The 27,319-nt window shown below is 42.7% G+C and overlaps 3 protein-coding genes and 2 non-coding genes across 6 annotated transcripts in view; 4 read left to right on the plus strand and 1 right to left on the minus strand.

Annotated features, from left to right (window-relative positions):
* Positions 1–12: 12 nt before the first annotated feature.
* LOC118391943 (tripartite motif-containing protein 16-like) lies at positions 13–3,349 on the minus strand. The gene is made up of 7 exons (XM_035783462.1): positions 3,210–3,349; positions 2,479–3,108; positions 2,237–2,332; positions 1,797–2,030; positions 1,399–1,558; positions 1,222–1,281; positions 13–1,106 (listed from the first exon to the last, which is right to left on the minus strand). The coding sequence occupies exons 2-7, from the start codon at positions 3,067–3,069 to the stop codon at positions 577–579; spliced, it is 1,671 nt and encodes a 556-aa protein (XP_035639355.1). The 5' UTR covers positions 3,070–3,108; positions 3,210–3,349; the 3' UTR covers positions 13–576.
* On the plus strand, positions 3,274–11,060 carry LOC118391941 (HAUS augmin-like complex subunit 6). Of its 2 annotated transcripts, XM_035783459.1 has the most exons (17): positions 3,274–3,405; positions 3,598–3,786; positions 3,985–4,080; positions 4,166–4,244; positions 4,357–4,489; positions 6,012–6,156; positions 6,494–6,556; positions 6,699–6,753; positions 6,867–7,040; positions 7,328–7,527; positions 7,757–7,886; positions 8,010–8,112; positions 8,211–8,289; positions 8,577–8,709; positions 9,060–9,146; positions 9,810–9,942; positions 10,046–11,060. In XM_035783459.1, the coding sequence occupies exons 2-17, from the start codon at positions 3,659–3,661 to the stop codon at positions 10,810–10,812; spliced, it is 2,505 nt and encodes an 834-aa protein (XP_035639352.1). In that variant the 5' UTR covers positions 3,274–3,405; positions 3,598–3,658; the 3' UTR covers positions 10,813–11,060. The 2 variants fall into 2 exon arrangements, with proteins under 2 accessions (XP_035639352.1, XP_035639353.1); XM_035783460.2 differs by lacking the exon at positions 9,060–9,146 and having other exon boundaries at positions 3,386–3,786.
* LOC118392790 (small Cajal body-specific RNA 8) lies at positions 8,359–8,489 on the plus strand. The gene has a single exon (XR_004827435.1). It is a non-coding gene; the product is annotated as a small Cajal body-specific RNA 8 (non-coding RNA).
* LOC118392791 (small Cajal body-specific RNA 8) lies at positions 9,161–9,265 on the plus strand. Its single transcript, XR_004827436.1, has one exon. It is a non-coding gene; the product is annotated as a small Cajal body-specific RNA 8 (non-coding RNA).
* Positions 11,061–14,827: 3,767 nt separating the features above from the next.
* Positions 14,828–27,319, plus strand: part of LOC118391947 (DENN domain-containing protein 4C-like) — a 59,328-nt gene continuing 46,836 nt past the window's right edge. Inside the window, exon 1 of the mRNA XM_052459448.1 lies at positions 14,828–15,262. The gene's annotated coding sequence lies outside the window, so the exon portion shown is untranslated. The remainder of the gene's footprint in view (positions 15,263–27,319) is intronic.

The following is a 27,319-nucleotide window of genomic DNA, read 5'->3' on the forward strand; positions in this document are numbered from 1 at the left end:
GTAGTACGCTAATCAGATGTTCAACAAATACGCAGTTTATTTATCAGTTTACATTTGCTTCAGCATTGTCAATATTGAGTTAATAAGGGCTCAGTAAACTACTTACTTCAGTTGATTGAATAGTATATGGTATAATATGGACCTCGAGGGGACCTGTAACATGATGCAACATGAGTTCTAGGACAAATACAAATTGAATATACCGGCAAAAACGCTGACTGCAACATATGCACAGTAGCCTACATAAAAATTGCTGACATAGAATATGCAATAACACACAGACATGTCAAGTTCAGAGATCATTCTGAAAACAATGTATTGCCTGCCCTAATACATACTTTCAGAAGTAAAATCTCACTAGTGATATGGATTGTCTGACTAACACAGACATTTGATTAACTTGACTACTTGATTTTAAACATCCTACAATTTGGGGAAAATTACCTCAAATTCTATCTAGACTACAGAGAGCTCAATCTGTGAGAGTCAAAATCCTCTGAGATTCATAGAAGGAAAGTTTTTTATCTGATAAACAACTCACTGAATAGTAGGGTAAAGCATCACTGACATAGGACTCTAGTCTAACTCGCATAACTCAGCTGTGGTCTTAAAGCAATGAAGCCAGAACCCAGGATAGAGGGGCTGCGTGAATCTGGTCTGGACACTGTGGAGGAGGGTCATTGTGTCAGAGACACTGTAGAAGGACAGAGTGCCCGCCTGGTGATCCAGGTACACTCCTACTCTGGAGGACTGAGGGCGTGCCACTTCAGTCTTTACATTATTATGTCGGAAAAAGTAACCATTACTACAGCACTCTAAACTCCAGGACTTGTCATTGTGTCCAAATTGACAATCCTCTGCAGGCCCAGATCGGCTGATGTCTTTATACGAAACGCCTGCATAAATCTTCCACCCACTCCACTCCACCTCCCAGTAACAGCGCCCAGACAGACCTTCCCTGCACAGAACCTGACACAATTGAGTGAATCTGTCTGGACTACTGTGGTAGGAGTAGCCTTTGCGCTTCAGTTTCACCTTTCTGTTCCGCTCAGACAGAAAGAGTTGTCTGTACAACGTGTTTGCGTCCAGGGTGAGCCGACATGAATCTGAGGGAAGAGAAATTAAGAAATAAAAACATGATATGAGTCCCCCTCTTTACTTGTATCTCAGGGTTTGTGGCGAGTAATCATTGAAAATACAACTTTTAGCAATTGGACTCACATTGTAAGAAGTCGGCTCTGGTCTTGGGCTCGGGTGGGTGTAGAACATCCACTAGATTCACTGAAACACACATTCACACACAGTGAAAGAGTGTTATGATTAGACAATATAATGCAGTGTAGGCTAGAACTTCAATGTCATCAAAGTATGCAGATGGAACTCTACTTTCTAACCTACCTCTGGTGGAGATTCTGCACCATTCTCTCTTCAAGATGCCCTCCAGTTTCTCTCTCAGGTTAGACACAGCCTCACTCACGTCCTCAAAGTAATGAAGAGGACGGACATCGATGGTGGGCAAGTCTGAAAATACACTGGGACTGGCGAGAGACTGATAACTCTGCAGAGAGAGAATTTATTTGTATGGATGTTTGACAGTCAATCTTCTGTGTGTGAACTAACAAATTCCTAAAATTAAGCACTTTGCTACTCTACGAGAGACATAAGTCTAAGTCCACTAACTATATAAATAACATACTACTCACTACTTTAGCTAGCTATAAAGGCTTTGGTAAACCCACCCCAGAATAACGAGTTCCTTTTGCAATAACAGACAGATGGTCACTCAGTGAAGCTACCTCCAGGAAATGGATGTGATCCTCTGTGTGTGTCAGCTTTTCCAGCTCAATCTCTCTCCTCTTCAGCTCAGTGATCTCCTGCTCCAAACGCTCCATGAGGGCTTCAGCTTGACTCACAGCTGAATTCTCCTGGGCTACGATCAGCTCCTTCATCTCCGAGCGCCTTCTCTCAATGGAGTCAATCAACTCTGTAAAGATCCTCTCACTTTCTTCCACTGCTGCCTGTGCAGAGCGCTGTTAAAACACACATGTAGACAAGAGATGGCTTCATGTTAAAGTCTATTCTATTTCTCTGACTTGGAGCCTCAGAAGATTGCAATATCATATCATTGTGGTTCCTGAGATATCAAACGCTTCTCCAGGCGGTTTGGGATCATATGATCTGCCCAACACGACTGCAACAAAGATGACAGGGTTAATCTCCTCTGGTCAATACTCACGCTGAGAAACTCCACAGCCTGTTGCAGTTCCTTCAACTCTTTTTCCCTCTCCTGGACTCTCTGGTTGACCTTCTGCTGACTTGTCCCTATCTGCTTCTGTGGACAAAAAAAAACACTTTATTGAGTTACATGGCATTGATGCGATTTGACAATGCAAATCTGCCTCATACGCCTATCTACATGTGATGTTTTTTTGCCATGTTGTTTTCATCACAATAACTAAGATTAGCTCTGATTCTCACCTGTTTCTCAGTCTTTTCTGCAGTGATTGAGACTGTATCATGGCCTTTATGTTCATCCATGGTACACAGATAACAGATACACTGCTGATCGGTCCTGCAGAAAATCTCCATCAGTTTGTCATGATGAGAGCAGATATTGTCCTGTAATTGTGTGGTGGCTTTGACCAGCTTGTGCTTCATCAATGGAGCTACATTATAGTGAGGCTGGAGATGAGTCTCGCAGTAAGAGGCTAGACACACCAGACATGATTTGAGAGCTTTCTGCTTTCTCCCATTGCAGAAATCACATTCCACATCTCCAGGTCCAGCAAAGCACAGAGCAGGAGAAGTAGCCTGGAGCCCTGTCTTCTTCATGTTCCCGACCACCATGGCTAGCAGGCTATTCTTCATCAGAGCAGGCCTTGGGGAGAAGGTATGTCTACACTGGGGACAGCTGTAGACACCCGTTGGGTCATCCTTATCCCAGGAGTCCTCAATACAGTTGCTACAGTAACTGTGTCCACAGTTGATAGTGACCGGCTCTTTCAGTAAATCCAGGCAGATAGAGCAGCAGAACTGGCCCTGGTCCAGGAGAACTCCCTGCTCAGCCATTTCACCGATCACTCACAAAGACACACCCCGGCAGTAATGCTACATACAAACAAAACGTGAATTAATCTAGACAGCTAGACGATATATCCCAGCCACCTAGTTGAACTAGTCTAATTCCAATTCAATAATACACATTTTACCAGTCGTGATTATCAATTCAAGATATGACAATTCAAATGTGGTTCTTATTGTTGAATCGACTAGCAGCGAAGGATCAATCCGAGATCTGTAGGGGACAAAATTATGCGCAACACAGGAAGTATGCAGATCAGCATCCGGCTAATTCTTTTCTTCTTGAAATATTTGGCGGTTTGAAGAAGACATTCATCGAAGTTGGTATGCGTAATGTCGAGTAACTACATATGTATGGTGTACATGCATCATTTTGTACGGAAATTGTATTTGTATCATTTGTTGAAATTCGACGACGGTAACGTTAGTTACTATCGCTAGCTATGTTCGCTTTCTGCCCAACTAACTAGACAATTTAGTTAGCTACCGTTAATTTAGTTGCATCGTATGTTTCAGTCTTCTGCTAGCTAGCAGTTAGATCACTTTTAGATCTCAAAACTGTCAGCTTGCTGGAAGAATGTCGACTCTTCAGAGAACGAACGGTAAATATCTGTGGTGGTCTCTCGTGGGTCTTGGATTTCAACCCGAAGTCGCAGCATCATCAGGAGCCAGCAAAGCCAATGTTAAACACATCATTCTTGGACCGTAAGTATTGATTGTTGTGGTAACAGCTAACGTTAACAGTTAACGTTGACAGTGTCAACATCAGTCTTGCAACCCTGTTTCAATCCAGTGAGACAAACTGGCGATGTCATGACAATGAAAATAATAGGCATAGGTAGAACGACTCCATTCTCTCAGCTCAGTCAGAAGCCTGTTTTGACAACAGTTTCTCACCAACAGCAATATGTTTGACAAACCAAACAAGGACGCATTCTACATAGTTACCCATTTCCTGTTAGAAAAACTCAACCCCGCACGCTTCCACGATGCATACAGGTATGATGGTCGCAGACCCGGCTTGTTTCTCTTCACACATTTGTCATTTTTTGCAATCATGTAAAATGCTGGGTCTTGTATGCAGGCATTGCTGGCCAGTGTTGGACCACAAAGCAGATGCCGAATTCCGTAAGGTGACCTGTGCTTGGCTGCGAGATCTAATGGTAAGGATTTGACATGTCTTCTTTCAGATGTGCACGATTTGACCTACTTGTTGCAGCAGACTACTGTCTGGTCAACAGGTTTAAAGTGTTTGAACTTCATATGTGCTTTCAGGATGAGCAGGGGAGCACAGTTCCCAAAGTGGTGGCGTCACTATTCCTCTCGCCTGGTGGACCCAAGTTCGTCAACCTTATGCTCCATCTAGCCAATCATGTCATGTTGCATGATATGAAGACATTTTCAACAGGTAGTAAGACCTATACAGTGTATTTGGAAAGTATTCAGACCTTGACTTTTCCACATTTTGTTATGTTACAGCTTTATTCTAAAATGGATTAAATCGTTTCCCCCCCCTCAAGCTACACACACTAACCTGTTTTTGCTTTGTCAGTATGGGGTTATCACATTTACACTATGAGTAGCCCAAGGTTTGGACTTCTTATGCTGCTTTCACACAAGCAGATTTTGACCAATCACAGAGCTTTTCACAGCTATATTTTTCAGAGCTGATCTGATTAGTCGAAAGACCAATTTAGTGGGGGTAAAAGCAGAATTGGGCTGCCTGTCTAAATGCAGGGCAGCAGGTAGCCTAGTGGTTAGAGCGTTGGGTCTGTAACAGAAACGTTGCAAGATCGAATCCCTGAGCTGACAAGGTAAAAATCTGTCGTTCTGCCCCTGAACAAGGCAGTTAACCCACTGTTCCTAGGCTGTCATTGAAATTAAGAATTTGTTCTTAACTGACTTGCCTGGTAAAATAAAAAGGCAGACTCCATAGCTTTTCATCTCCCTGTGAATTGCAACTGTTTGTCTGGAGTTGTTTGTCAATAACCAGGTCCCATGTAACCGTTTTATGCGCATAAAGTACATGTCAGATAAAAAGTGTCACGACAGGCCTGATCGAAACGGCTAATTTGTTTGTTGCATAACTTTCCAAATGTCAACAAAACAAAATATGCTAGAGAAGGTGGGGTTTTTGTGTTTATAAGATTATGTGAGAAATAGTGGTGGAAATGCTTTTATGCACAAATATATAATAATAACCATTATATTGAGGTAATCTTGGAGTGTGATCCTCCCACTACGACTCGGGAAGACATGCAGTTTATTAGGCTACAGATGAAATAAAGCATGAGCTTCAAAGGGTGGTGACAGTGCAAGGTGATGAGATTCATGCTGCTTTTCAGTAAATATCCAGGGTCTTATTCTGGTGACATGATGATCGACGCTTGGCTGCTGTTTGACAAATTGCATAATCTTGCTCTTTTGTCCATAATAGTCTCATGTAGACTATACCTGCATTGTATCTGCAAGCTATTGGTTAGAGTGCACGTGCCATTAACAGTGGGAATATTCGCTATATAACGCACATTTCTTTGTTGTGACAACCATCGGTAGAGTTAAATGTGAAGCAAACCAATTAACTTTTTTTTTTTTTTTTACATGGGGATTTGACTGCAGTTATTGTATGTGCACTACGTTATCACGCATATACTTTTAAATTTTTTTTTTTTTTTTATCCGCAAGAAGTAATTTTGATGGAAACATCTCTGGTGGGAAAATTGGCATATTTTACAATAATCACTTTGTCAACAATTGGATGGAAACCTAGCTAGTGGGTATTTTCAGTCAGCCCAATTCTGATATCAGATGAGCTCTGGAAGAAGAAGAAAAAAAACTGATATGAATGGTCTGTGATTGGTCAAAGACTGATTTAGTGAAAAAGATATCAGAATTGGGCTGCCTGTGTGAACGCAGCCAATGTGTGTTAGATGGCACGTGGGTCCCAGAGGCAGCGGCAGCCCCTGCCTCTTCTGTGGAAATGGCGCTGAAGCGGTTTCAGCTGGTCAAGACCAGATTCCTGAGAGGAGCTGTGGAACAGGACCTGATGCTGCAGGAGTACCAGAGACAGGCCCAGTAAGTCATGGCTACTACACAAACCACAGGCATTGGATGTGTTTGTAGATACACTGGTGTTTACAATGCCTATAAGTGTCAAATTTTTGTTGAGACCAATTCTGTTAGATAAAAAAATATATATATTTTTTTAAATGGTTAGGTGTGTTGTGATTCTGGCTAATTAGCACAGGTGCAAATGATGAGCAGGTAATCATCAAGCCACCCTCTTAAAACAGTTGGTCACAGGTTTGGAGTTTGTATGCCCTGAGGTGAATGTCTTGCCTTTGCCAGTCAACTGTTGTTTCTTTTCAAATGTGCCTTGTTTTGGCCATTCTACATCTGTTCTCGCTTGTAGGTCTCGAGTGAAGTCTTTGAGAGATTGGAGAGCTGAAGACGCAAAGTATGATGATTTGCATAAGTATGTATGAGTCCATTTACCCTTTTTTAAGTATATATTTTTTTGGACTGTAGTTCAGATATATATTTTTTTTGTATCAAACATACACCAAGTGCTAATAATCAATAGCAGCTGGTAAAATAAATGTATTTCCCCTGCGCAGGCGTCACAAGAAAGTTGAACAGGAGGGAACCCCTCAAGCTGACAAGATTCAGAAGGTTTTCCTTCATTTTATAAATTACTTATAGTGTGTATAACATGATTAGAAATGGACATTCATAACATTTCTATGTGCAATAGTCTGACCATTTCACCTCTGAACACACCCAAGGTGCGCTCCTTGTGGTCGTCCATGGACGGAGTGCTGTCCACCCTGGAGGAGGAGCGGCGGGTGGTGGAGAGTGTCATCAGGGGAGATGTGGACCAGTACACCCTGGACGGGACGGACCTTGCCCTCAAAATCCCCCGGGTTCTGCTAGAGCGGATAGAGCAGTTATCCCACCTGGTGAGACGTGCAAAAATGCCTTTTTAGCTTAGCGGGTGATGGTGCATTTGGAACCTAGTCCATATGTCAGTGCAATGTTTCCCAAACCTCTCAAGTAACCCCAGCTGTTCCACATGTTTGATATGTTCCAGAGCTAGCACAACCGATGAAACTAATAAATGGTCATTTAGTTAACTGATTGAATCAGGTATGCTAGTACTGGAAATGCTACAAATAAGTGGGACTTTCTGAGTGCTGTGGGTACTGCTCTAGTGTTTATCACTAAGTAAGTTCTGTGTGTTCGCCAGTCGAGTGTGGGCAGTGTTTACGAGGCAGGACAGCTGAACATCCTCCGTATGCTGGAGCTGCTCCATCAGGCTCTGGTCCTCCTAGGGGCGGAAAGGACCCGGGTGGCAGGACACACCCCCATTGCCCAGCTCCACCCCTTGCACCTGCAGGAGAGGAACCTACAGATGGCCCGCGCCATGGAGGATCTCAGAGTCATGAGGTAGGCTACAAACTGCTATCGCAGAGGCTTGCTTGTTGGGGAACTACTACCCAGTTTATGTATTACTGTTTGAATTGCGTAGCAGCAGTTAACATGTTTGTAATTTGTTGTCTTTTAACACAAGACCGCAGCAATTTAAATCCATCTTGGACAGTATTAATAGCTATTTTAAACTGTCAAGCTCGGTTCTCTCTGGCATCACTGCATCCCACTGTCTTTCTCTTTACAGGAAGAGGATTTCAAAGGAAGAAATTCCAGAGGTGAAGAGCCTCATCAGAAAGTTGGAGGCAGAGTGGGACCGGAAGTGGGCGGACTGTTTGAAACGCACGCCGCTGACCTCGTTCCTCAACGAGGATCCTGTAAGTGCCTTTTCTGGTTTGACATGGATGTATTAAATGGCTTTTTCCAGCAACAGCCCCTACTGCCTAGGCCAGGGATATTAAAATCTGACTGAGGGCTGTACTCTCTCTCTCTCCCTTTAGGCCCTGGACTTTCTGTTCCCCATGGCTCCTCTGTCCTTTGAGCCGGCCACCGACGCCAGCTTCAAATCCAGCATCTTCTCTCAGTATCCGGCCAATCTACCCGGTGAGTAAAGCAAAACAAAAGATTCCACTTCTAAGTTGCTTTTATTGTTTAACTGAATATTTTAACAAGTGGTACCTTGTGGTGGTTTCATAACTTAGAATTTCCTGAGGAGAAGCCTGTGGCGACTGACTCTGTTCCAATGGAGACCGTTACCACAATGGATTACACCCTCAAAAGGTATATTAAAACTCTGCTTGCCTTGCATTCATTGCTAATGAGCAACTAGTATTCTGATTCCTCTGTTGTTGGGAGGCAGATACCTGGTCAGTCCTGAGCTGTGCTCTGTCCGTCACAAGCCCTCCCTATAGCACACCTGCTCTCTGATGACCAGGGCGAGTTGAATGAAATCGCAATGGACAGATACGGAGCAGACAACCGTTATCCAGTCTTGTTTTTTCTAATCATATTTCCAACATCATTTGATCCACAGAATGTCTTTATAACAGGTCTCTTTTTTTTAACAGCCTCTACCCTCCAGCTGTTGAGATGATTGCATCTCTTCCTAGTGTGGCCATTTTCCCACTGACTCCCCTCACTGCACTTTGTGAATCTCCTCTGTCTGTCCCTGCCAAAGCTCCCTCACCAAGCCACCTGCCGGTAGGTAATGTGCAACAGGCATCCTAATTGGCTTTAGAAATATATATTTTAAGGCTTTGTTTTAGCTCATTCAATGTTATAAATCAGTTTTTTTTGGCCTTTTAGTCACCCCTGAATACCAAAATATGTCCCTAATTTATGTACATGTTTAATCACATAGGTAATCTACAAGAAATAAATGCACACCTATTTAGGCGAGGTGCTGGCTCGCGGAGTAGAAAACTTAAAAATAAAAGAGCCGCACACTCTAGGAGCTCTGATGCAAAAATGTAATTACCAACGTTTCGGCGGCCAAGCTGTCTTCGTCAGGGTATGATAATCACCTATGTGACCATTCTGTTTCTTTATAGGCCAGTGTAAGGAAGACTCCTCGTGTGTCTGCAGTGAAGAAAAAGGCTCAGATCCTTGACTCTGAGTTGGACAACTTAGCAAATCGGGTACAGTTTCCATATGGGGGTGCTCTGACCGTCGCTAGCTCTCCCTATAGCATACCTGCTCTCTGATGACCGGGGCGAGTTGTGTGAAATCGCAAAGGAGAGATACGGAGCAGACAATCCATACCTGCATCAGGGGTTGGAACTGGTTTTGGGAACAGAGGAGAATATATAATTCAGAGAAATTAGGATGCTAATAATGGCCTAAACCATTCCAATTCACATGTCATGCTGCTCAGCGCTTCAAGCCAAGCCCCCTCAATGTTCACCCCTCTTTCAATCCACACCCTCACATCACGTGCCTGCACTTAACTGTCCATCAAGCATGTAAACAACTAGCTTACATTTTCCATAGCAAGCTGCTCTGTCCACGCTAATTGGTGGAGTTAATGATTGGCTAAATGTAAAAACTGATGATTTGAAATGGTAAAAAATAACTATTTGAACCATTACTTTTTTGGGGGTTTGAACCGGTTCAGAACTGTATAATGCTGGTCGGAACACTGGAACGTCACTAAATAACTAGGGGTTCTGCTCGGCACGATTGGACATTTCTCTTCTAACCCACTGATCTGTGTATGACTGGTATTGTCTGTACCATGTTGCTTAACATGCATGCCATGCATGGAGCATTTTCAATTCCTTACTGTTTGTGTGTGTTTTTAGTTTGCGGAGGCTGTGACCCCCAGCCCTGGCAACATAAGTTTACGAGGACTTGAGCTGGGAGACATACTCGATACTCTTGGCGAAGACCCTTTCTCCACCAGGAAGCAGATTCCACGCACCCCAGAGAGTTTGAGTGAGTATTGGACCTTATTTGATGTAATTTGAAAGGCAGAATGCTCTCTTCAATTTTGCCTTTTGTTGGCCAGAGGAGCAATGTTTATCCCCCCCTCCCTCAGGTTTGGATGTGAAGAGTTCCTGGCGAAGGGCGGTGGAGGAAGAGGAGGCTCAGAAGGCCTGCCTGTCTGCTACATTTGACTGCGACAACATCCGTGGGTGCCTATTGCCCCTCAGCGAGGTACATGACGCCTCCCTTGGCCACGACTTTTCCTCCCTGAGCACAAGCCTGGATCCCACCAATGGGTGCAGTACTGCAGCCCCCCAGCAGGCTTCCCTCATGTCCACCCTGTCCTGGGACTCCTCCAACATGGAAGCCCTCAATAGCCTGAGCAACAACAACGTGGTCCAGTTCAGCATCAACCAAGAGGTGTTCCCAGAGCAGTACAGTATAGATCAAGAGACACTTCCCGAGCTGCCGGGCAACGACAGCAGCGTCCTGACCTCCATTAACTCCAGGGACATATCCAACACTGAGGAGGAAGAGCTGCTCCTCCCCCACATCCCCTATCTCCTCCCCACAGAGACTGAGCCAGCCCTGCTGGATGCGCGCAGGCGTTTGGACAAGATCCAGCAGGCTTTTGGAGAGGCCTCCTTCATGGACCACCGCCAGGGGGCGCCAGAGCCCTCTCTCTCACAGCATGACAAGAGGAGCCTGGACGCCAGAGACTGGCTGATGGCAGCAACGCTGGAGACCTCAGCCACAGTGGAAGTGACGGACAAGGTCTTTTCCCTGGATCTGGACACTCTAGAGAGCCCCTCACCGCCAAGAACAGGGCAGTATAACCTCCCGCAACTGTTCACATTCTCCCCCATAGATGATCTGTAGTGTCTCCACATTTATATATTTTCTGAGCAGTCTTCTAGTTTCTTACTTTTTCACAATTAAGGCTAAGTAATTTCAAGGCACATGCAATTAAAATATTTGTACATATGTGTGCCAATCTAACATGGTCTGAAACTAACATGGAAACAAGTTTTAAATATTTTTTTATGTCTAAGATGACATATGATAGGTGAGAATAAACAAACATGAATTGTATATTGTTAAATGAATTAAATTGTTACCAATGTCAATCGGGGTTAATCTTTTTGGGGATTCAGTTCCTGGGCTTGTAAAGGCCTTGTTTACACTTGCATGGAGTTATTGGGGGTTCAATCATCTGAACTACACTGATGCAATAATTTAAAAGATTTTACTGAGTTACAGTTCATAATGCATTTTTTTTCTTCAATTGACTGATTTCCTTAAGCCCTAATCTATTGATTTCACATAACTGGGATACAGACACAAACTAAAAACCATCTAATAAAACATGGGAAGATTCAATTATTTTCTGTCACAGTATTACAGACATTCTCTTACATAATGCAGGTCAGATACAATAACATAATAATAATAATAGGGATGTGCATCAGAAACAATTAGTGTCTGGTGTGACCACCATTTTCCTCATGCAGCACGACACATCTCCTTCAGAGTTGATCAGGCTGTTGAATGTGGCCTGTGGAATGTTGTCGCACTTGTCTTCAATGGCTGTGCGAAGTTGCTGGATATTGGAGTGAACCGGAACATGCTGTCATGTCTGAGTATGCAGGCGATGGAAGAACTGGGACAATTTCATCTTAGAGTAATTGTGTACAGATCCTTGCGACATGGAGCCGTGCATTATCATGCTGAAACATGAGTTGATGGCGGCGGATGAATGGCACGACAATGAGCTTCAGGATCTTGTCAAGGTATTTCTGCATTCAAATTCCCATCAATAAAATGCAATTGTGTTTGTTGTCTGTAGTTTACTCCTGCCCATCTTGGGACACTGTTCACAAAGTTGACATCAGCAAACCGCTCTCCCACACGTCATACACGCTGTCTGCCTGGTACAGTTGAAACCAGGATTAGTCATCGAAGAGCACACTACTTCAGTATGCCAGTGAGCATAGTGTTGTTAAAGTACAACGTAAGTTGTTTTTTTGGGTGATATCTACTTCAGAATTTTATTTTGGACTACTTTTACTTCACATTCCTAAATAAATGTACTTTTTACTCCATACATTGTCCCTGACACACGAAGGTACTTGTTACATTTTTCAATGCTTAACAGGACAGGAAAATGGTCCAATTCACAAAAGAACATCCATGGTCATCCCTACTGACTGATCTGGTGGATCTACTAAACACATGCTTTGTTTTTAAATGATGTTGGTCTGTGCCCCTGACTATCCGTGAATGTAAGAACACAAAAGTGTGCGGTCTGCTTTGCTTAATACCCGGAACAAAAATATAAACACGTAAGGTGTTTGTTTCATGAGCTGAAATAGATCACAAATGTTCAATATGCACAAAAAACGTATTTCATTTTGTGTACAAATGTATATAACCGGGATGTTTAATTTTTTAAAATTTGACCTTTATTTAACCAGGCAAGTCAGTTAAGAACATATTCTTATTTTCAATGACGGCCTGGGAACACTGCCTGTTCAGTGGCAGATTTGTACCTTGTCAGCTCGGGGGTTTGAACTCACAACCTTCCGGTTACTAGTCCAACGCTCTAACCACTAGGCGGACAGGTGATGAAACTGTGGGTTTGCACAACCGAAGTATTCCTGCACAAACTGCCTGAAGCTGTTTCAGGAAAACTCATCTGCGTGCTTGACCTTACTACATTTCGGTGTCATAACCGACTTCAGTGGGCAAATGCTCACCTTCTACAGAAAAGTGTGTTTACAGATGAATCCCGGTTTCAACTACCGGGCAGATGGTGTGGGCGAGGGATTTGCTGATGTCAAAGATGTCAAAATGTTTGGGTGTCAGCTCAGGCATTTTACTAGCAATGCAGTTTGTGGCACAGTATTCCCTAAAATAAGACTATACTCTCGTGCCCCATGGCAGCAGTCGGGATATGGGCAGGCATTAGGTACGGACAATGAACGCAATTGCATTTTATAAAGATCCTGAGGCCCAGTGTTGGGCTGTTCAGCCCCATGTCGCAAGGATCTGTACACAATTCCTGAAAGCTGAAGATGTCCCAGTTTTTCCATGGCCTGCATACTCACCAGACATGTCACCCATTGCGCATGTTTGGGATGCTCTGGGTTGACGTGAACAACAGCGTGTTGCAGTTCCTGCCAATTTAACAGCAACTTCGCACAGCCATTGAAGAGTGGGACAACATTCTACCGGCCACAATCAACAGCCTGTTCAACACTATTCCAATGATATGTATCCTGCTGCATGAGGCAAATGGTGGTCACACCAGATACTGACTGGTTTACTGATCCACGCCCCTACTTTGCGGTTGTTGAGGTATCTGTGAACAAGTCTTGTTCTACAAGAGATGCATATCTGTATTCCCAGTCAAGTGAAATCCAGAGATTAGGGCCTAAGGAATTTATTTTAATTGACTGATTTCCTTATGAACTGTAACTCAGTAAAACCTTTGAAATTGTTGCATGTTGCATTTATATTTTTGTTCGGTGTATTAAGGAATATATATTTTTTTACACTTAAATATATTTTAGCAATTACATTTACATATATTTAAAACCAAATACTTCTTGAGTAAAATCAAAGAAGTATTTTACTGGATAACTTTGTTTTCATTTTCTGTTAAGGTATCTTTACTTTTAGTATGACAATTTGATAATTTTTTTACCATTGGGTGAGCATTTCCCCACTGAATTCAGTTGCGTGGCAGAACTGCGACCCTGGTGAGGACGACGACCAAGCAGATGAGCTTCCAGTTGGAGGTACTGCCAAATTGTCTAAAATGACGGGTTATGTTAGAGAAATTAACATTAAATTCTCTGGCAATAGCTCTGGTGGACATTCCTGCAGTCAGCATGCCAATTGCACGCTCCCTCAACTTGAGACATCTGTGACAGTTTGATGAAAACTGCACATTTTAGAGTGGCCTTTTATTGTTTCCAGCACAAGGTGCATCTGTGTAATGATTGTGCTGCTTAATCAGCTTCTTAATATGCCCCCTGTCAGTTGGATGATTATCTTTGCAAAGGAGAAATGCTCACTAACAGGGATATAAACAAATTTGTGTCCAAAATTTGAGAGAAATTAGCTTTGTGCGTATGGAACATTTCTGGATTTCTTATTTCAGCTCATGAAACATGGGAACAACACTTTACGTGCTCTGTTTATATGCTTGTTCAGTATAATTCAGTCCCATTTTTCTAGAGATTGGGGAATGTATAAAAGTGAAATATTTCAGCTTCTTAAGGGTTTAAGGGTCTCATCAGTAAGAATATTTAGTCATGGGAAACTATACATTATCCAGAATAATCATTGGATTATTTTTGGATGAATTCTCATTGGACTTTTCAATTCATGAAATATGCGCCTACTTGATTTTTGAAAAATTGCTTATTTATGCAGTAGACCTAGTATTGGCTATATAACACCCAAACTGACTAAGGGAGCTTGTATATAAAATATATTGTCACTAAATGAAAAAAAAATCAAATACTATAGCACTCTATAACACCTGTTGAATTTGCAGCCTACAATATTCTGGTGTCAAGACATCATATGCATTACATTTCACATGAGGGTAGGGGCATAGGCCTTACATTGTCAAGCTGACATCTACAGTGACCATACATTAAATGCGCCTCCGCAGAAGTCAAAGCAAACATACTTTTTGCGCTTCGTGGAGCAGAGAAGAGCTGTTGTGAAGGAAGTTGTCAAGGAAGTGAGTTTGTGTTTGTACAGGACCTCCCGCCCCCACCTAGCGTCAACCAATCATGTCAATGCAGCTGTACAGAGCCCTCCGCATTGTTACACAATTTGATAGGCGCACAGCGATGCGGTACAGAGCTTGATTTGGCCGCGGGATGCTCCGCAATTGCGTCACACCCGCCATACGAAGCCTCCGACCACATTTTCAGATCAAGCATAAACTGGCTTTAAGAGGCGGTTGGAAAAAGGCGGAGAAGGTTTGTCATCTGAGTGCCAGTCACTATCTGGGCGGTTTCATTCTGTCTCATGCAGCGGTGTAAAAAAATAAAAATAATTGCTCACTAAAGTGTGACCAAACGCAAACATGGCGACTGCTTGCACCGACAGCTACCGATAAGAGTGTCGTGAACAAGCTATACCTCAGCGAACAAGTGTGACAAAGTTTCCAAGGATTATCGAAGTGCGCACACTTTGTGCCTTCAGTGGTGGTTTAGTAATCTAAAACTGGATCGGAATAACTCGAGCGGGTGAAAGCTGCAAGTTGCCTACATGTCAAAATTGTCTCTTGTAGTGTTGTAAACAGCTGGTAAGTATTACAGCACTGCCTGCCTCTATTCTGGTTAGGAAGCTAAAGCAAGTTTGTTTTTGTTAGGGTTCTATGCGAGTTAACTTTGTTAATAAACTGTTACTTTATGATGCAGTAACGATATGCAATGTTTCAAACATTTAAATTGAAATCCTTTGCGTGAATGTATTGCTAGAGCCGGGTGTCTGCGTAATTGTTTTTTTTATACCTCGCAACATAGATGGGCTGTCTCTTATTGAGAATGAAATGCTTTGTTTTCAGTGATCAAATGTTGACCTACTTTTATAATAAAGCCATAGGCTACGATGCAACAGTTGGAATGTAATACTTCCCCCGCCCCCTCTAGGCCCCTTATACCGTGAGAGATAGGTTCTCCTGTAGGCCTTGGGTGTGTCAACACTCAGGTAGTTTATTGTCAGGCAAAACCATTGTCTTTTGAAATATCTGCCTCGCTTTCCCAGCAAGGAAGTCTTAAGATCAATTCCAACAATATACTATCAAATGAAACAACCACCACTCATACTATAACCGCTTAAAAAAAAAACTTTTACTTGTTTTTCACATACCATTCTCCACTGGGAAACTTTAAATGTGGTAATGGACCTAAAAAAACAAACATGCAGAGAGCACTTGTAGTAAGTAGCCTAGTATTTCCATAATTCTCTACTACATGTCATTCAAAGTGTGGACCTCAGTTTAGGCTGAGCCTAAGTGGACTTTTGTTACTGAATTTGCAATGTGCGTTTGTGTGACCCTGACTAAGAATGAAATGTCTGTCAATTATGCTCTGTAACCTACATGTTCCTGCAAGCCAAGGTGCTCACATACAGTATATGTTGCTCAGCACTTGACTGATTGCCAGCAGGCAACTGTGGTGCTGCAGTGACAAACAGAATGTGTCATTCCTTCCTCCCTACCGCTAAGCGGGTCTCCATGTGTGTCTGCCATGGCAACCTGAGTGCTTTTTTAGTCTTTCTGTTTTATTTTTTTATCCTCTTGTGTTTTGTAGTACATATTTCCGTTTATTTTTATAGTTAAAATATAATAATAATTGTGTGAAGAACATTGCGTTGCATTCATGTCTAAAATGTGCTGTATAAGTAAAGCTTGATTTGATGGCGTCTCTGTGCCAGTTGTCTACGGCATTAATCCCAGCAGGGCAAATAATGGTATTTCCCCACAGGTTACTGTAGCCACATTTTGGTTTCCATTAGGTTAGCAATGCATTTGTGCTAAAAAAAAAAAATCAGGGATAGGCAACTTTGATGCAGGTGTGTCAGCTCAGGCATTTTACTAGCAATGCAGTTTGTGGCACAGTATTCCCTAAAATAAGACTATACTCTTGTGAGGAGGAACATAATCTGACTTGTCTCTGTGCATGGGAAACAATGAATTACACAATCTATTCAGATTTCTATCTTGAATATTGTTTCAGGCCAACCGCTAATGTTGGAATGCAATGAAATGATGCTCTCTAGCAAGTGGTGCCATAGTAATTACTAGTGTGTCTGTTGTGAGAACTTGTGACTGAGTGGGTATTAGAGTATGTTTTGGCACATTCAATGTTATGCCATGACTAATTGGGTCATGGACCCAGTTGGGTGTGTCTTCGTACATACAGTACCAGTCAAAAGTTTGGACACACCTACTCATTCAAGGGTTTTTCTTTATTTTTACTATTTTCCACATTGTAGAAATAAGTGAAGACAGAAATATGAAATAACACATATGGAAGCATGTAGTAACCAAAAAAGTGTTACACTAATCAAAATATATTTGACATTCTTCAAAGTAGCCACCCTTTGCCTTGATGACAGCTTTGCACACTCTTGGCATTCTCTCAACCAGCTTCATGAGGTAGCTGTGTCCAAACTTTTGACTGATACTGTAGGTAAATTAGATATTTCAACTAGGTGCCAGGAGATCTGTGTCAGGTGACGGGAAAATAAGGAAGCAGTCTGGCAAGGGAACATCAACCTAGAAGAAAAAGAAACGCACACCTATATAGGCGAGGTGCTGGCTAGCGGAGTAGAAAACTTGAAAATATTATTATTATTATTATTATATAAAATAAGAGAGCTCCACACTATATAGGGAACAACAACGAACAGGGCTCAAACATGGAGATAGAGGACTCTCGTGCCAAAAATCCTGTTTTAGTATGGACAAAACACCATTGAGAACTTCAATTTTTTTACATTTAAGTCATTTAGCAGACGCTCTTATCCAGAGCGACTTACAAATTGGTGCATTCACCTTATGAGATCCAGTGGAACAGCCACTTTACAATAGTGCATCTAAATCTTTTAAGGGGGTGAGAAGGATTACTTTATCCTGTCCTAGGTATTCCTTAAAGAGGTGGGGTTTCAGGTGTCTCCGGAAGGTGGTGATTGACTCCGCTGTCCTGGCGTCGTGAGGGAGTTTGTTCCACCATTGGGGGCCAGAGCAGCGAACAGTTTTGACTGGGCTGAGCGGGAACTGTACTTCCTCAGTGGTAGGGAGGTGAGCAGGCCAGAGGTGGATGAACGCAGTGCCCTTGTTTGGGTGTAGGGCCTGATCAGAGCCTGGAGGTACTGAGGTGCCGTTCCCCTCACAGCTCCGTAGGCAAGCACCATGGTCTTGTAGCGGATGCGAGCTTCAACTGGAAGCCAGTGGAGAGAGCAGAGGAGCGGGGTGACGTGAGAGAACTTGGGAAGATTGAACACCAGACGGGCTGCGGCGTTCTGGATGAGTTGTAGGGGTTTAATGGCACAGGCAGGGAGCCCAGCCAACAGCGAGTTGCAGTAATCCAGACGGGAGATGACAAGTGCCTGGATTAGGACCTGCGCCGCTTCCTGTGTGAGGCAGGGTCGTACTCTGCGGATGTTGTAGAGCATGAACCTACAGGAACGGGCCACCGCCTTGATGTTAGTTGAGAACAACAGGGTGTTGTCCAGGATCACGCCAAGGTTCTTAGCGCTCTGGGAGGAGGACACAATGGAGTTGTCAACCGTGATGGCGAGATCATGGAACGGGCAGTCCTTCCCCGGGAGGAAGAGCAGCTCCGTCTTGCCGAGGTTCAGCTTGAGGTGGTGATCCGTCATCCACACTGATATGTCTGCCAGACATGCAGAGATGCGATTCGCCACCTGGTCATCAGAAGGGGGAAAGGAGAAGATTAATTGTGTGTCGTCTGCATAGCAATGATAGGAGAGACCATGTGAGGTTATGACAGAGCCAAGTGACTTGGTGTATAGCGAGAATAGGAGAGGGCCTAGAACAGAGCCCTGGGGGACACCAGTGGTGAGAGCGCGTGGTGAGGAGACAGATTCTCACCACGCCACCTGGTAGGAGCGACCTGTCAGGTAGGACGCAATCCAAGCGTGGGCTGCGCCGGAGATGCCCAACTCGGAGAGGGTGGAGAGGAGGATCTGATGGTTCACAGTATCGAAGGCAGCCGATAGGTCTAGAAGGATGAGAGCAGAGGAGAGAGAGTTAGCTTTAGCGGTGCGGAGCACCTCCGTGATACAGAGAAGAGCAGTCTCAGTTGAATGACTAGTCTTGAAACCTGACTGATTTGGATCAAGAAGGTCATTCTGAGAGAGATGGCGGGAGAGCTGGCCAAGGACGGCACGTTCAAGAGTTTTGGAGAGAAAAGAAAGAAGGGATACTGGTCTGTAGTTGACATCGGAGGGATCGAGTGTAGGTTTTTTCAGAAGGGGTGCAACTCTCGCTCTCTTGAAGACGGAAGGGACGTAGCCAGCGGTCAGGGATGAGTTGATGAGCGAGGTGAGGTAAGGGAGAAGGTCTCCGGAAATGGTCTGGAGAAGAGAGGAGGGGATAGGGTCGAGCGGGCAGGTTGTTGGGCGGCCGGCCGTCACAAGATGCGAGATTTCATCTGGAGAGAGAGGGGAGAAAGAGGTCAGAGCACACGGTAGGGCAGTGTGAGCAGAACCAGCGGTGTCGTTTGACTTAGCAAAGTTGTCAATTGGGTGGGACTTCTGATGGGGAAAGAAAGAAAGTATCACATAATTCCATCCAGGTCATCAGGAGTGTTCAGCCAATGAATTATACTCTTGAGCAAACATTCCATAACTGTATTTGGCAGTAAATTGCCAACTGTGGCTTTGGTACCTGTTCATACAACACACTCCAGGGGGCAGTACACAGTCTTTAGTTTGTTTACCAACTCATAGAAGTAGAAGAAGAGAATTGACTACTTCAAAATGGAGCTGGCCTCAATGGCAATGCCCATCCTCTGACAAATACAATGTTGAAAAAGTAATAATGAATGTGTACAGCATGTACTTAGGTAGGCCTTTTCCTGCGAAAAAGAACTATGATACCGTTTATATGCTTCACTTCAGCATGCTGTTTAGGTCCATGCTGTTTCGGTGCTTCTCAGATGTACCACAGAGGAAATTGATGTTGTGGTTCGTTCTGTGTGAAGCAGAAGATAATCTGAATAATGGCTTCAGTCTCTGAATTGAGTTACAGCAATAGTTCATATGGGGGAATTTAGTTTGGCCAAGTAGAGTTAGAATTCATTGGTGTTCTAGTGCTCACAACAAAACTTTATGTTTTGCCTTTAACTTTTTAAAATGGCCTTGTTTTCTAAATATCGTATTTTAATTTAGTCCTACTCTTAGTTTGAAGATTTTGCATCCCAATACTCATGTTTCTATAGACGACATAGGCCTCAATTCACCTGAAGCCACAGTGCAGTATTGACACTAGCACATGCCTTCAGTTTTCTAAATAAGACGTGCACATCACACACAGCCAGGAAGTGGTTTTCTAAATGGAGATAGGCCTACTCGTCCAACTTTGCAAAGGATCATTGAAAGAATCCATTCTTTGGTGTCTTCTCAGGTGACCTATTAATTTCCTCTGACTCGGATGTCTCTGCAATCTTTTTGTTCTGATCTTTCAATGGATCTGGGTGCTTCGTCTGTCAGTGTAGTTAGGGCAGTGAGTGTTTCCCCTCTCTCTCCACTTCCCTGTGGAAACAATGCTTTTTGTCTGGCCGCCCGTCACGCTTGAGGAAGGAGGCAGTGAGTCTTGACATTTCAGCTGAGCTTTCCTTCACTCTTCAGCTTCCACTGTGGGATTCTTATCCGCTGCCTTTCACCTGTTAATGAGTACCCAAAGTATTATAACGGCACCAGCGCTATTCAATTATAAATATTGTAATTAAGCCTTTTTCAAGTATATTTTAGCCTTTTGAAAACGCGTTCTCTCCCATTTTCTCTCCCTGCTTCTAGTCATCATAAGCAGGTAGCCTAGTGGTTAGTGTTGGGCCAGTAACTGAAAGGTTGGTGGATCGAATCGCCGAGCTGATAAGGTAAAAATCTGTCATTCTGCCCCTGAACAAGGCAATTAAACCACTGTTCCGTGGCCGTGATTTGAAAATAAGAATTTGTTCTTAACTGACTTGCCTAGTAAAATAAAGGTTAAATAAAAATGCGTCAGACCGATGATCACGAGGGTTTGTTAGCCTTGTATTTATTCTGTATCTCCTACAGCCAACACTACTCTCATGGGCAGAAGACAACGTCACGCCTCGCAGTGCAAACATTTTATCAGGCTTGTATGTAAAGCATGTCTTTTGTTGGATATGTAGGCGATACAAATTCTTTGACATTAAGTGCATTATAAACACCAATGCAACAGTACTATATTTCATAGTGCCCGACATTCAGATGGTAACCAAGCCGTCTTCGAATGGAACACTGACACAGAGAACCTGCTTTTAGTTGCTGACTGATGAGCGAAAATAGGGGTAGAAAGACAAGTGAACATTGTCAGGTTCTATTGACCTCTCTCTTTACAAGACTCTTTAGAGATGGCATTCTATGTACATCATTGTTGTCATCCAGAGTTTCCCAAGTTATAGTAGACTATATTTTACACAGGAGGGTTTTAAAGGACCAAAGAGTTTGGTCTGTATAGTTTTTTTCATTTTGCCATGGAAAACAATATTATTGGTATTGTCCCGACTTTAGTAGTTACATTGCCTTCAGAAAGTATTCATACCCCTTGACGTATTCCACATTTTGTTGTTACAGCCAGAATTCAAAATGGAATAATTTTTATATATATATTCTCTCATCTACACACAAATACCCCATAATGACCAAGTGAAAACATGTTTTTAGATTTTTTTTCAAATGTATTAAATTAAATACAGATATCTAATTTACATAAGTGTTCACACCACTGAGTCAGTACTTTGTATAAGCACATTTTGGCAGCGATTACAGAGGTGAGTCTTTCTGGGCAAGCCTCTAAGAGCTTGCCACACCTGTATTGTGTGACATTTGCCCATTACTCTCTTCAAAATTCTTCAAGCTCTGTCATATTGGTTGTTGAAAATTGCTAGACAACAATTTTTAGGTTTTGCCATAGATTTTCAAGTAGTCTTTAGTCAAAACTGTAACTTGACCACTCAGGAACATTCACTGTCTTCTGTGTAATAACTCCAGTGTAGATTTGGCCTTGTGTTTTACGTTATTGTCCTGCTGAAAGGTGAATTAATTTCACGCATACCTATAACATGATACCTATAACATGATGCAGCCACCACTATGCTTGAAAATATGGACAGTGGTACTCCGTAATGTATTGTATTTGCCCCAAACAACTTTGTCCTGAATACAAAGTGTTAATTGCTTTGCCACATTTTTTGCAGTATTACTTTAGTGCCTTGTTGCAAATAGGATTTTTAAAAAATGGGATATTTAAAAAAAAAATTGTCTTCCTTTTCACTCTGTCAATGAGGTTAGTATTGTAGAGTAACTACAATGTTGTTGATCCATCCTCAGTTTTCTCCTATTACAGCCATTCAACTATGTAACTGTTTGAAAGTCACCATTGGCCTCATGGTGAAATCCCTGAGCAGTTTACTTCCTCTGCGGCAACTGAGTTAGGAAGGACGCCTGTATCTTTGTAGTGACTGGGTGTATTGATACACCATCCAACGTGTAATTAATATCTTCACCATGCTCAAAGAGATATTCAATGTCTGCTTTTTTTTTTACCCAACTACACTAATAGGTGCCCTTTGCGAGGCAATCGACAACCTACCAGGTATTTGGGGTTGAATATTTGTTTGAAATTCACTGCTGGACTGAGGGAGCTTACAATTATGTGTATGTGTTGGGTACAGAGAGGAGGTAGTCATTAAAACATCCTGTTAAACATGTATTGCACACACAGTGAATCCATCCAAATTATTATGTGACTTGTTAAGCAAATTTGTATTCCTGAATGTATTTAGGCTTGCCATAACAAAGGGGTAGAATACTTATTATTATTTGCCTGGTTCACCAATTACTTTGCAGACAGAGTTCAGTGTGTCAAATCGGAGGGCATGCTGTCCGGTCCTCTGGCAGTCTCTATGGGGGTGCCACAGGGTTCAATTCTCGGGCCGACTCTTTTCTCTGTATATATCAATGATGTTGCTCTTGCTGCGGGCGATTCCCTGATCCACCTCTACGCAGACGACACCATTCTATATACTTCCGGCCAGTCCTTGGAGACTGCTATCTAACCTCCAAACGAGCTTCAATGCCATACAACACTCCTTCCGTGGCCTCCAACTGCTCTTAAACGCTAGTAAAACCAAATGCATGCTTTTCAACCGATCGCTGCCTGCACCCGCATGCCCGACTAGCATCACCACCCTGGATGGTTCCGACCTTGAATATGTGGACATCTATAAGTACCTAGGTGTCTGGCTAGACTGCAAACTCTCCTTCCAGACTCATATCAAACATCTCCAATCGAAAATCAAATCAAGAGTCTGCTTTCTATTCCGCAACAAAGCCTCCTTCACTCACGCTGCCAAGCTTACCCTAGTAAAACTGACTATCCTACCGATCCTCGACTTCGGCGATGTCATCTACAAAATGGCTTCCAACACTCTACTCAGCAAACTGGATGTAGTCTATCACAGTGCCATCCGTTTTGTCACTAAAGCACCTTATACCACCCACCACTGCGACTTGTATGCTCTAGTCGGCTGGCCCTCGCTACATATTCGTCGCCAGACCCACTGGCTCCAGGTCATCTACAAGTCCATGCTAGGTAAAGCTCCGCCTTATCTCAGTTCACTGGTCACGATGGCAACACCCATCCGTAGCACGCGCTCCAGCAGGTGTATCTCACTGATCATCCCTAAAGCCAACACCTCATTTGGCCGTCTTTCGTTCCAGTACTCTGCTGCCTGTGACTGGAACGAACTGCAAAAATCGCTGAAGCTGGAGACTTTTATCTCCCTCACCAACTTCAAACATCAGCTATCTGAGCAGCTAACCGATCGCTGCAGCTGTACATAGTCTATTGGTAAATAGCCCACCCATTTTACCTACCTCATCCCCATACTGTTTTTATTTATTTACTTTTCTGCTCTTTTGCACACCAATATCTCTACCTGTACATGACCATCTGATCATTTATCACTCCAGTGTTAATCTGCAAAATTGTAATTATTTGCCTACCTCCTCATGCCTTTTGCACACATTGTATATAGACTCCCCTTTTTTTCTACTGTGTTATTGACTTGTTAATTGTTTACTCCATGTGTAACTCTGTGTTGTCTGCTCACACTGCTATGCTTTATCTTGGCCAGGTCGCAGTTGCAAATGAGAACTTGTTCTCAACTAGCCTACCTGGTTAAATAAAGGTGAAATAAAAAATATATATATATTTTTTTATTAATTAAATTCCACTTTGACATTATGGGGTATTGTGTGTAGTTCAGTGACTAAAAATCTAATTTGAATCCATGGTAAATTCAGGATGTAACACAACCAAATGGGGGAAAAAGTCAAGGGGTGTCAATACTTTCAGAAGGCACTGTAAACACACTGGTGTCATTCAAAAGGACCCTCATAACCTCATAGTCAGTGAACCAACCCTGTGTTGGTCCTTTTGCCTCCAACTAGTAGACTTAAAAAAAAAAAAAATGAACACTGCCTGCATGTCACCTTTTTCCACTTGCTGGTAGTCAAGGGGGCACTCCACCTGGGAAAGCCACAAATATGCATTGGGATATTGTGCTCTTGCGTACAGTTGAAATCGGAAGTTTACATACACTTAGGTTGGAGTCATTAAAACGTTTTTCACCCACTCCACAAATTTCTTGTTAACAAACTATAATTTTGCCAAGTCTGTTAGGAAATCTACTTTGTGCATGACACAAGTAACAGTTGATACAAGACACATTTCCAACAATTGTTTACAGATTATTTAATGTATAATTCACTATCACAATTCCAGTGGGTCAGAAGTTTACATACACTAATTTGACTGTGCCCTTAACCAGCTTGGAAAATTCCAGAAAATGTCATGGCGTTAGAAGCTTCTCATAGGCTAACAGACATCATTTGAGTCAAGTGGAGATGTACCAGTGGATGTATTTCAAGGCCTACCTTCAAACTCAGTGCCTCTTTGCTTGACATCATGGGAAAATCTAAAGAAATCAGCCAAGACCTCAGAAAAAAAACATTGTAGACATCCACAAGTCTGGTTCATTCTTGAGCAATTTCCAAATGCCCGAAAGTACCACGTTCATCTGTACAAACAATAGTACGCAAGTATAAACACCATGGGACCACGCAGCTGTCATATCGCTCAGGAAGGAGACGTGTTCTGTGTCCTAGAGATGAAAATACTTTGGTGCGAAAAGTGCGAGTCAATCCCAGAACAACTGCAAAGTACCATGTGAAGATTCTGGAGGAAACCGGTACAAAAGTATCTATATCCACAGTAAAACGAGTCCTATATCGACATAACCTGAAAGGCCACCTGGCAAGAAAGAAGCCACTGCTTCAAAACTGCCATAAAAAAGCCAGACTATGGTTTGCAACTGCACATGGGGACAAATATCATACTTTTAGGAGAAATGTCTGATGAAACAAAAATAGAACTATTTGGCCATAATGACCATCATTATATTTGAAGGAAAAAGGGGGGAGCTTGCAAGCTGAAGAACACCATCCCAACTGTGAAGCACAGGGGTGGCAGCATCATGTTGTGGGGGTGCTTTGCTGCAGGAGGGACTGGTGGACTTCACAAAATAGATGGCATCATGCGGAAGGGAAATGTGTGGATATATTGAAGCGACATCAGTCGGGAAGTTAAAGCTTGGTCACAAATGGTTCTTCCAAATGGACAATGACCCCAGGCATACTTCCAAAGTTGTGGCAAAATGGCTTAAGGACAACAATGTCATGGTATTGGAGAAATAGAAGCTGAAATAAATCATTCTCTCTACTATTATTCTGACATTTCACATTCTTAAAATAAAGTGGTGATCCTATGTAAACTTCCGACTTCAACTCTATATATGCACTGTAATGTAGCCTATTGTATTGAACTTGTGGGTGGCATGTAGCCTAGCGGTTAGTGTGTTGGCCCAGTAACCGGAAGGTTGCTGGTGCGAATACCCGAGCTGACAAGGGGAAAAATCTGTTAACCTGCCCTTGTGCAGGGCACTTGACCCTAATTTGCACTGAGGTGCCCTACTACTATGGCTGACTCTGTAAAACAACACAATTCCCTGCAACTGTCTGGTATGTGACAAAACATATTTGTGTTATTGTGCTCTTATTCCTGCATGATATGCATCATGAAATTGCCTTGGAGAAACTCCGTTTTTGACACAGCTTTTCATAGAATTGGTGCGAGGGAAGTTTACAAGCTTTGTCTTGCATAGAATTGGATTGTTCTGCCGCTCTATTTCTCAACTGTTGTGTATACTCTGCTTGTCTGTTAAAATCAGATGATGCTCCGACGTGAAATTGGATAATCACTAGGACCTGGAAGACTTAGGAATATGACATTATCATAGAGTACCACAGTATGAGTCATAATACCCATAAAATCTAGGGGTCAAACAGGGAAATGGTTCCAATTTCATAAAATTTTCCCATAGGGGATTTTAGAGACACTTAAAATAAGGGCTGTGTTTCGTGTAGGCTTACCCTGGTGTGATGTTTTGAAAACCATGTAAATCTCTCTAGGACAGGGTGACTTTTATCAGTATAGTTACCCCCTCCAAAATGACATGCTAATTAGCTGCTCATGTGACAATCATAAAGAACTACAAATGCTGTGATGATCTGGATGAGACTGCCGAATCGAGGCAAAGGTAAGAATCTCTGGATTAACTATCTAATGTTAGCTAAATGTTGTAATGAATAAATTGCCAAATTGTCTTAAATGGACAATTCTGTTAACTGTCTTGTGCAAGTTTTAAATCGACACAATACCTGTTAGCAAAGGTGTCATTTAGAGATGACGTGCAGAATCTTGCTGGGGATATATTGATAAATCACCTTGTTCTAATGATTTACATGGTTATCAAATCATCACGCCAGGCTAAGCCTACACGAAACACAGCCCTTATTTTAAGTGATTCAAATAACCAACTTCCCATCAAGATTTGATTATTTGAACCAACTGCGCAGTGCTTGGGCAAAAACCAAAACGTGCAGGACCGAGTTTTGGAAACCCTGTGTAATGTATTAGTCTTTACGTCGGACTGCACTTGGTTACCCAGAGCAGGGGGAAAAACATCAGGAGTTGAATCAGAGTTGAGTCAACATGTTGCTTGCACTGAAAAACAGGTGGTGCCCATGGAGTACGTTTTAATCCCTCTTTTCTCCAGTCATGTGGGTTTTCACTCAGCTTCTTGTTTTCCCATTCTGCTGGATGGCTGCGTTATTTTCTCCATCTACGTAGCCAGATTTGTTTTCCCTTTTTGCTGCAAATTGTAGATGAGGCTTATTGCCTCTGGCAAACAGTTTCAATAAGCTATTCGATGTTAACCTCTTTACCTGTGCATCGGTGGAATTTTTGGCTGATTGCTGCCTGTTATCCCTGTCTAGACTTGACAGTTCATGCAGCTTTAGTGTTCCAAATGTGTCATGCATCAACACCTACAGCACCAGTCAAAAGTTTGGACACACCTACTCATTCCAGGGTTTTTATTTATTTGTACTATTTTCTACATTGTAGAATAATATTGAAGACATCAAAACAAACAATGAAATCACACATGGAATCATGTAG

The sequence above is a fragment of the Oncorhynchus keta genome, chromosome 13 (genome assembly GCF_023373465.1).
Source record: "Oncorhynchus keta strain PuntledgeMale-10-30-2019 chromosome 13, Oket_V2, whole genome shotgun sequence".
Lineage (NCBI taxonomy): Eukaryota > Metazoa > Chordata > Actinopteri > Salmoniformes > Salmonidae > Oncorhynchus > Oncorhynchus keta.

Coding starts and splice junctions, on each gene's coding strand:
- LOC118391943 (XM_035783462.1), bottom strand. CDS start 3,069: ATGGCTGAGCAGGGAGTTCTCCTGGACCAGGGCCAGTTCTGCTGCTCT. Junction 2,333..2,478: donor CAGAAAAGACTGAGAAACAG/GTGAGAATCAGA, acceptor TTTTGTCCACAG/AAGCAGATAGGGACAAGTCA. Junction 1,559..1,796: donor ATCACATCCATTTCCTGGAG/GTAGCTTCACTG, acceptor CTCTCTCTGCAG/AGTTATCAGTCTCTCGCCAG.
- LOC118391941 (XM_035783459.1), top strand. CDS start 3,659: ATGTCGACTCTTCAGAGAACGAACGGTAAATATCTGTGGTGGTCTCTC. Junction 7,887..8,009: donor CGTTCCTCAACGAGGATCCT/GTAAGTGCCTTT, acceptor CTCTCCCTTTAG/GCCCTGGACTTTCTGTTCCC. Junction 8,710..9,059: donor CCTCACCAAGCCACCTGCCG/GTAGGTAATGTG, acceptor GTTTCTTTATAG/GCCAGTGTAAGGAAGACTCC.